The sequence below is a fragment of the Engystomops pustulosus genome, chromosome 9, assembly GCF_040894005.1.
Source record: "Engystomops pustulosus chromosome 9, aEngPut4.maternal, whole genome shotgun sequence".
NCBI classification, from domain to species: Eukaryota; Metazoa; Chordata; class Amphibia; order Anura; family Leptodactylidae; genus Engystomops; species Engystomops pustulosus.
In genome coordinates, this window is record NC_092419.1 from 103,566,880 (window position 1) to 103,576,884 (window position 10,005).

At 46.4% G+C, this 10,005-nt stretch overlaps 1 protein-coding gene across 2 annotated transcripts; it reads left to right on the forward strand.

The window, feature by feature from the left end:
- The first annotated feature begins 4,771 nt into the window (after window positions 1-4,771).
- Window positions 4,772-8,846, forward strand: LOC140077704 (uncharacterized). 2 transcript variants are annotated; one of them, XM_072125093.1, is made up of 3 exons: window positions 4,772-4,813; window positions 7,232-7,261; window positions 7,495-8,846. In XM_072125093.1, exons 1-3 carry the CDS (start codon window positions 4,787-4,789, stop codon window positions 8,461-8,463), a joined length of 1,026 nt encoding a protein of 341 aa, XP_071981194.1. In that variant the 5' UTR covers window positions 4,772-4,786; the 3' UTR covers window positions 8,464-8,846. The 2 variants fall into 2 exon arrangements, with proteins under 2 accessions (XP_071981194.1, XP_071981195.1); XM_072125094.1 differs by lacking the exon at window positions 4,772-4,813 and adding an exon at window positions 4,824-4,878.
- Window positions 8,847-10,005: the final 1,159 nt, after the last annotated feature.

A 10,005-nucleotide genomic window follows, 5' to 3' on the forward strand; every position in this document is an offset into this window, starting at 1 on the left:
GATTTTCCCTGTATTGCCCAGGGATTTCGGCGCACGCGATCGGATTGCGGCGCATCGGCGCCGGCATGCACGCGACGGAAATGGGGGGGGGGGGGGCGTGGCTGTAAAAAAATAACGATGGATTCGGAAAAGCCGCCACATTTAAAAAAAAAAAAAGTGCCGCTCGACACGCACTTACCTTCACCCACGATGGCTCGGTGAACTTCAGTGCATTCCGATGGTCTTCAGCGCAGCAGCGACACCTGGTGGACGTCGGAGGAACTACCTTAGTGAATCCCGGCCGTACCCGAATCCACCGCAGAGAACGCGCCGCTGGATCGCAAGTGGACCGGGTAAGTAAATCTGCCCCACAGTGTATGTTCTATACAAATTACGCTCTATGTTGCATAATATGTATATAATGGTGCACATCCTCCACTTTGCATCAGGTCGGATGCAGGGGCCCCCTGACACTGCGGGCCCCATGCTGCCACTGTAGTTGCCCCCCTACGCTTATCTCCCATATATACCCATAGTCACTCTGCCTCCGCCACCATACAGGCTCCATGTATGCGAAGTCTTTTATTGTCCAATTATCTTTGTATTCTGCCTTCTCATTCCCAACTCTGCTTCCTGACAGTGAATGAAAATATTCTTATAGACTTTTAGAGTTGTAAACTCTGTGGCCCTCTAGCTGATTTAGTACTACAACTCCCAGCATGCTTGGACTGGAGAGCTATCAGTACCAAACCATTGGTCTGGGGAATCCGCTGTGACAACAATGAATGGGATCCCCATACATCTCGCCCCTGGAGGTCCTATGAAGTCCAAACGAAACCGCCGGTCCCATCTCCTTCCTGCAGAAGGAAATGCTGCTAGGACTTAGCGTGATGTCACACATGGCGTTTTTGGTCCGTTTTTAAACATCCGTTTTCAGTCTGTTTTTGGCCGTTTATCATGCATTTGGCTGCTTACAACCTGTTTATCTATTAAGATAATTGGGAAAAACGGACTAAAAACTGACCAAAAACGCCATGTGTGGCATCACCCTTAGCCTTGTATAACTTGGATCCTGGCACTGAAGTTAAAAATCCATGAGGTTTATTGGGTCTTGTAAAAACATGGATCCCACCAACAGACGATCCAGATGGCGCGTTTCAGGCGCACAAACTGCCCTCAGTATTAGCAACTAAGGCCCCTTCCACACTAGCGAGTGTGATGCGATGAACTCGCATCACACTCGCAACGCAAGCTGCCGGGAACGCACGGCCCGAACGCTGCACCGCGGGAGTGAACTGACATGCTGAGTTCACTCCCGCGGTGCAGCGTTCGGGCCGTGCGTTCCCGGCAGCTTGCGTTGCGAGTGTGATGCGAGTTCATCGCATCACACTCGCTAGTGTGGAAGGGGCCTAAGAGTCTAAGGGCGATATGTGCACCTAAAATGCGTAATCTGAATCATCTGTTTGTGGGATCCATTTTTTTTTAAATGGATGATGATCAGGGAAATAGTTAGAGGATGCAACAAACCACACGGCCACAGGCTACAAACACACGGCTATATTCAGTCCTGGCCAAGAATGAACTCCAAGCATCATTGCTATATATGATGCAAGGACTCCCTGCTTTTAATGTGGCTCCTTGCATCATATATACTGTAACTATGATTCTTGGAGTGTAGACCCACAGCCATGATATCCAGCCACCATGTAACATTATGGGGCAGATTTATCAAGTGTCTGAAAGTCAGAATATTTCCAATTGCCCATGGCAACCAATCACAGCTCCCCTTTAAAATATTCATGAGCACTGGTGAAATGAAAGCTGAGCTGTGATTGGTTGCCATGGGCAACTGGAAATATTCTGACTTTCAGACTGCTTGATAAATCTGCCCCTATATCTTTCTGACATTGGGTTTGCTGGCCCTTTCAGAACATGACAGGGTTAGGCTGTGCTGTAGGTGATCCCAGAGAGTAATCCGGGTACATGCAGCTGGTGAAGATTGTGATTGCAGAGTCAGATTGTAAATGTTGTCAGAGGAGAACACAAGACAAGCAAAAAGCAACGGAAAAGCTTCATAATAAAATGATTGTTGTGAAACAGGAAAATTTGTTCAATGTATGTAGAAAAGTAATATAAAGATAAAGAAAAAAAAACAAGAACAGACGTAAAGAATCATCTACACAATGTTTATTACGTCTTCTCAATGTTGAAGATATCTAACGGGCCAAAGTGAGAAAATATCACAGGCATGAAAAAAAGCTCTAAATGGGTATAATGTGTGTGATATGTATGATGTATGTGATGTGTATGTGATGTGTGTGATGTATAATGTATGTGATGTGTATGATGTATGTGATATGTATGTGATGTGTGTGATGTGTGTAATGTATAATGTATGTAATGTGTATGATGTATGTGATGTGTGTGATGAGTGTAATGTATGTAATGTGTATGTGATGTGCGTAATGTGTATGATGTATATAATGTGTATGATGTATGAGATATGTGTGATGTATGTGATGTTTATAATGTATGTAATGTGTATAATGTATGTGATGTATGATGTATGTAATGTCATGGATGGGTGCTCCGGGTGTTTCCATACATGGCACAGCCATCAGCCCGGCGTCGTACTCACATCTGTCCTCAGGCGGCGGCCGCATCCTCCATCCTCTCCTCCCATATAAATGTACAGAAAACCCTTTGGGGAAGATCCCAAGTGACTGTTCTGCACCTGATGCCAATAACTAACAGACACTTAGCCAAAAATAGGGAAAAAATGGAAAAGAAACTTTTTTCCTTACAGAGATATTTCTATGTGCTGTTGTACTGCTACTGTTTTGCCTTGGTGTAGTTTTTACATTTTATTCATAGAGCCACAAGTCTCCTGCTCCTCATATTGTACACAGGTTTGGATATTGCCACAATGACCTGTCTGAATACACCCCAAGGCTGGCTCCATAGGGAGCGGATCATCCACCGTGGACAGAACCTTCCGTGATGTACGGAACAGGCAGAATGACTGGAAGATATGAGGACAAGTTCACATGTTGCACTTGAATTGTGTTTCCGGGAGGATTTCCTAAATTATTTGCAAAGTATCATTTTTTTTTTATTGCGGATGAATGAGTGTTCATTGCATTTTCAAACACTTTGGGGCACATTTACTAAGAGCAGCACAGTGTGTACTATGTGCAGTGTCCTTTGTAGTGTGCAGGATTCAGGATTTCTGGTGCACGTTCTTCATGAACCCAGCACCCCCTTCACTGACCAGACAGAGAGCACCAACTTTTTTTGGTGCACCATTAACTTGGGATGCTAGGGCACAGGGGGCGCTCCTCAGCCCGAACACACATGCGTTTCCAGGGAAACGCATACGATTGATAAGCCGGGCCGAGGACCTCCCCCTGTGCGCTAGCGTCGCGTTATGAACGGACGCCTAGCCGAGCTGTGTGACCGTTTTTGAAAACCTCATGCTGTTTTCAATAACACATGCGGTTTTTGAAGGACTGCTTAAAAATGGGCCAAAAACACATTAAACGTATGGCATTACCCTGAGGGCAATTTCACAGACTCCGCTAGCGTCGCGTTCATAATGCGATGCTAGCGCACAGGGAACGGGGCACGGACCGATCGCATATGCGTTTCCCAGGAAATGCATGCGATTGATAACACGATCGCATGCGTTTCTCTGGAAACGCATATGCGATCACCCCGAGCCCCGCTAGCCCCTCAGGGCGCGTTCACACGTTCCGCTATCGTCACGTTCATAACGCGACGCTAGCGCACAGTGGGCGGGGCTCGGGCCGATCGCATATGGCCGCGGTCACACGTACCGCTAGACGTCCGTTCATAGCGCGACGCTAGCGCACACGGGGAGGTCCTCGGCCCGAACGCACATGCGTTTCCAGAGAAACGCATGCGATCGGCTTAACAATCGCATGCGTTTCCCTGGAAACGCATGTGCGTTCGGGCCGAGGACCTCCCCCTGTGCGCTAGCGTCGCGTTATGACGGACGCTTAGCGGTACGTGTGACCGCGGCCTATGCGTTTCCCGGGAAACGCATGCGATTAATAACCCGATGGCATGCGTTTCTCTGGAAACGCATATGCGATCGCCCCAAACTCCGCCCCCTGTGCGCTAGCGTCGTGCGTTATGAACGCGGCGCTAGCGAAACGTGTGAACACGCCCTCAGGGTGCGGTCACAAGTCGCATTTTGGTTACCTAATTACATTAAGGGCGCTGTCACACGTTGCGTTTGCAAACGCAGACGCAGACCAAACCGCGCCCACCGGGGCGGTCCGCGGTCCGATCGCATCGGCGTTTCTCTATGTTTCTATGGAAAACGCCGATGCGATCGGACCGCGGACCGCCCCGGTGGGCGTGGTTTGGTCTGCGTCTGCGTTTGCAAACGCACCGTGGGACAGCGCCCTTAGGGCGCTGTCCCACGTTGTGTTTGCAGACGCAGACAAAACCACTAAGGGCGCATTCACACGTTGCGTTGCGTCACGTTGTGCGTTGTGTCTTTGACGCATTCCACTGGCTTCAGCCTTGATTACATGCTAAGGTTACATTGCGTTTCCACGGCATCTGCTAAAGCGCAACTTTAGTATGTAATTAAAACTGAAGCCAGTGGAATGCGGCAAAAACGCAACGCACAACGCAACGCAATGCATTGTGTGAATGCGCCCTGAATCACATGCAGAAAAATCAGCAAGAAATCACTTTTTTCCCCCTGTATACTCGTTAATGATGACCCGGATCACCTGCCGCACATCAGATTGTTAAATCCCCGGGGGGAGGAGGGATGGCAGCGCTTGCTTCAGTTTTGCTGGTGAGTCCCGCTATATATGTGTTGTGCTGTGGGCTGGTGCAATAGTCTGCAGTATGTGGTATACGGTAGGTACAATGGCTGCTGTAGTGCTGATGATTTGTATGACTTGGGCCTAGGAGCCTGAGGGTGTCTCTTCCCAAATGAAGACTATTGCCATGAATTATTGGGGCTGCTACAGACCCTGCATTGTGGCCCAGCAGCTTAGTGTTCTGTCTATGGGGATATATACTGCATTGTGGCCCAGCAGCTTGGTGTTCTGTCTATGGGGATATATACTGCATTGTGGCCCAGCAGCTTGGTGTTCTGTCTATGGGGATGGATATGTACTGCATTGTGTGGCCTTGTAACATGTGCTCCATAATCCTGCAGACATCACTATCCTCATGGAGACTGATTCCCCTCCATGCTGCCATTGTGAATGTGACAAGCTCTGGGCTCGGATGTTCCTTCATGACAATCTCCTTGTGTGTTTTTTGCTTCTATAGCCACATCACATGTTAAATCTGTGGATCCTATTCGGGCCTAGTAGCTGGGTCCAGGCCTATGTGCACTTATGTATCTGCTGGGCCCCAATGACTGGACCCCTACTACACTGGTACTGGAAGAGGGGCTTAATGAGACCCTTTAGGCTCCTATGTCTGGGTACAGTCCTTGTAATACACCCCTGACAATGTTGGGTTTCTGTATAAAACCACATGGATGAGGATGGGTCTAGTCTGTGGTAAACAATGGGGGACATTTACTATGGCGTTTCTGCCAGTTTTGTGGCGCTCTCACCACATGTTCTGCTCTCAGACCTATTTATTAGCTGGCGGCGCCAGAAAAAATCCCGTCTGCTCTGACTCTTCTCCGAAAAGGGGCGTGGCTTTGGCGGAGTGGAAACTCCGACCCTATGTCGCAGCCCTTTTTGGGCGCCGTAAACTTGCGGAAAGTAGACCAAAAGAAAACTGGTCTAGCAGGGACTGTTGGACACATTTCTGGTGCTCGGGACAGATTTTGGTCCCAGGGACAGAAAATGGTCTCCGCACCAGAAATGTCTCTGCACAGCTCCACAATATTAAATGTCTTCTTTCCCAGAGCAGGTCGGTAACAAAGCCAATGCAGACACCGACACTAAGTAAATGTCCCCCAATGTGTTTTGGGCCTTATTTTGCAGGAGACCAGAGCCTTGTCCATAGTAACTGAATACAGCGGCCTGGTTGCTATGGACAAAGTCTCCCAATGAAGGGAAGCCATGTCTCTTATCAGCATGGACGCGCCCTGGCACTTATCTGATACTTGGAGGCCGATGCCTGTTATATCCGGCACGGTGTGGGGGATGGGCGTTATAGAGCGCTAGTGCACCGCTTGCCAGTGTTTTGAGAAATCCCCCGTTGTGTCTGGAGGGTTGTGTGCGCCATTTCCACCTGAGCCAATATGGCGGGGACTTTGAGCTCTGAATGCTGAACTCTTTAAGCTATGAATGCTTCTTGTACTGGGCCTGGTCACAAATCCCCTGTGATGCCAGGCGGACCATCTCTGCCAACTAGCGAATCCAAGGTTTTGTGTTTTTTTTTTTTTTTTTTTTCCCCTAATGAAACTCCTTCTAAATAATAATTCTATGCCTTTCCCTGTCCCCTTGTGCCACAGAGCATTTATGGGGAAATTTATTGAATTGTTTACCACCAGGATGAAAGATTGTAAACCTAGAACAGTGACATACTGTTGTGGGCCCCCTCTGGCAGGATCTTCTTTTTAAAGTACTTGGGGTGAAGACACACGTGGCGTTTTTGGGCCGTTTTAGTTATTGCGTTTTCAGAACGTAAAAAACGCATCCGTTTTTGACAGGTTTGACCAATTATCTTAATTCAAACTGGTCAAAAACGCATGCGTTTTTTTCCGATCTGAAAATGCTGTACTAAAAACAGCCCAAAAACTACCTAAAAACGCCACGTGTGTCTTCACCCTTAGGCCTGCGGCACACGTGGCATTTTGAACCAGTCTTTTTTAAGCAGTTCGTTAATAAACGCATCTGTTTTACCAATTATCTTAATTAAAACAGGTCAAACGGATGTGTTTTCAAAAACATGTGCTTTTTAATGGACTGCTTAAAAAGGGCCGCCGGCCTAATGCCCTGGTTTTTAAGAATAAGGCTTTATAAATTATGTAAATGAGCTATAGGGGCTCCAGGCTCTATTAAACTTATGGAACCTGGAACCCTGACTCATTTGCATAATTTTAAAATCCCTTTTTGTTGGTTAAAAACATCACATAAGAAGCTAAAAGGGCAGAGAGGGTGCACACCAGATGTCCATGTGCTTGGTTTACATCTGTTCATCCTGGTGGTGTCTCTTAAGCCATTTCTTTGTTATCTAGCTGCAATGGTGGAGACCAGCTTTACTGAACACTAACTCTTTGTCTTTGTTTTTTGCTTTGCAGGATTTGCTCAGCACCTGCAATTTCCAGATGGTAAGAAATGTATATATATTTTTCTTTAGTTTTGTTTCCTGGGCTTGTAATGGGTGCAGTGACTTAAATTGTCGTAAAAATGACCAATTGACTAGTCTGCAGCAATCCCCCAACCTCTTCATCTTGTACTGTACCTGCCATGGTCCTGCTTGTAGCTTGGCACCGGTCTAAACCTACATCAAGGCAAAAGCCAATGGGTTCTGTTGGGTTTGACTTGTTTCTCTCTTCTGCAGGGTATCTCCAAAGGCCTCGGACCTCTTGTTATTTATTTAAACGCTGAAGAAGGGGTCTCCTTCCAGACGGATAATGACATGTTCCTGAGCTCATGTTTTAATGGCAAGCAGAACCTGATGTACCCTCAATTTACGAAGGATCTTGGCAGCAAGTTTAACATCATTGTGCTCCGAAACGGCAAAATTATGTTGCAGGACTTGCGTGAAATGTACGTCAGCTGGGTAGACAATGATGGAGTTCTCTGTCTGGAGATTGAGAAGAGTGTCCCGGATGAGCGTTGTGAGTTTGATGTGTACAACGATGGGGAGAAGGTTCTGTTCAAAGCCTCCAATGGTCTGTTTGTATGCAGGACTTTCCGATTCCATAATGACATGATTGAGGTCAATCGCTCCGGCATGGATGACTGTTGCCGGTTTCGTGCCGGAATCGGAGATATGTACGCCCCATGTTTTGATATCTCAAACGTTGAGCTCAATGACATCTCCAAGCTCATCTGTCGCCCATGTGTGCTTAGGAAAGAGACCTTTGTCAATAAGTCGGATGTTGACCAAACTCATGTGTTCAATCTAACCTGGGAGACCCGAACCTCAGAAACGACCCAATGGGAAACCACATGGGGCCTGAACTCTAATGTTTCCTCCGAATTTACTGTTCTGGGTTTTGAAGCAACCATAACTTACAATGGGACATTCCAGAAGGTGGCCTCCACCTACAGGTCTATTTTGGAAAGGCGAAGCGTTACGGTCAATGTCCCACCGCACAGTAAGGTCACTGCTCAGCTAGTGGTTTCCAAAATGGAAAATGCGTCCATCCCCTTTACCGCCTATATTCGCAAGACAAAAATCACTGGAGAGAATGTTGACATGGTGGAAAAGGGAGTGTGGAAGGGCCTGATCTATGATAATGTAACTGTGGAGACCAAGGAGGAAGCTGAAGGAGATTTTGAATACACATGCCGGGCACTGTAATATTTAGGAAGCTAATAATTCCCCAGAACTTTTTATCGTCCATGACCAGATGGTGTCACTGCTGCTAAATGTGTCGGCAATGCCGAATGTGACTCCTCCAACCTGGTCGTTGTAGGCAACTTTGGCCATTGTCTGTGCGAGAAGGTCTTTGACTATGGACAGCCGGGGACTTCTATCATCGAGGACTTCTGCTACCCTATGTCTTGGAACCTTCAAGCTTGGATCCATCTCATGTATATCAGTGCCATTTTAATCTTTGTCTGGGGGATTGTTGGGGTACTACTGTTTTTGATGAAATTGACACTAGTGTTTTATTAAAGTACCCTGCACATGGTTTCTAAATCTGTTATTAAACAATAAACCGCAATCTGCATTAAAATACAGTTCTAGTTTTCTTATTTGGTAGGTAGTGGGTGTTCTTTATGAGAAGATGGGGGGGGGGGGGGGGAGGAATTTATCAAGTGAGCAAAACTACTACTACATGTGACTTATCTGTACTTTCTAAAGCGGTGTTCACAATGCACCCCAAAACACATCAGTATTATGATAAAGGTTTTTTTTTTTTCCCTCCCCCTTTAAACACATTTCAAGCGCATCTTCAGATGCGCTTGAAATGTGTTAATGAAATTGAACATGGTTAACATGGACAACCAATACATCCACCATCCGTCCCTCAATGTTCCTGCCCTCTTAATCTCATAGTGGATCCTTCACATTGTGGCTTCCCCATCTGCCAGGAAACGTTATGACCTCTCATTACACCTCTGATCTATATCCACAACTGCAGCAGGGGGCGCTATGTGTTCTGTTACACCCATCATCTGAGTAATTAATTAGTCTCTAATGGTGGTCAGGGATTTCCTCTGCAGATGTTGAGTAATATAGTTGAAACTCTAATTCCAGCTCAACTTGTCAGTAGGACTCATTAGTGGGAGAATGGAGATTAAACTTTTTTTTTTTTTTTTTTTTTTAATATAGTGAAACTTTTAGAAATCAGTCTTTTTAGCTACCACCTAAGTTTGTGTCCTGGTCCCTTTGTTCTCAACATCTGTGTTCAATTGTGTCCATGGGTCATTGCCCTTGAACCCCCAAGCATCATGACACTAGAAGTGATGTTAGATGGTCCCACCAGTGGTAGGGTGTCTGCTCATGATGGTCTTTAGTTGCTACAGTAAGAACCATATCTTGGCTTCTTCAGAATGGGCCTTCTCAGGACCGTGCACAAAGATCCAATGGCTTCTACCCATCACAACCTACCATATAAAGTTATAACATGGCATTTTCAGTTGTACAGTAGTATAATTTCTTTCCTCTGGCACCAGTGCTTATTCCTCGTGTTATGAAACTTGTAGCTAATGAGCCCCTAAGAGAATTCAGAGGCCGCTGCTCTGCCTACACTCCCAAGGCCCCGGCTCCTTCCACAGGGAAATCAGAGGAAGCTTTGACTTCATTACTTTATTTCTGTGACAAACTAAACCCAGAGGGAGAATTCCTGAAATTGAAATGATTTTATGTTCTTCTCTTGGTAAATGTTTGCTGTAA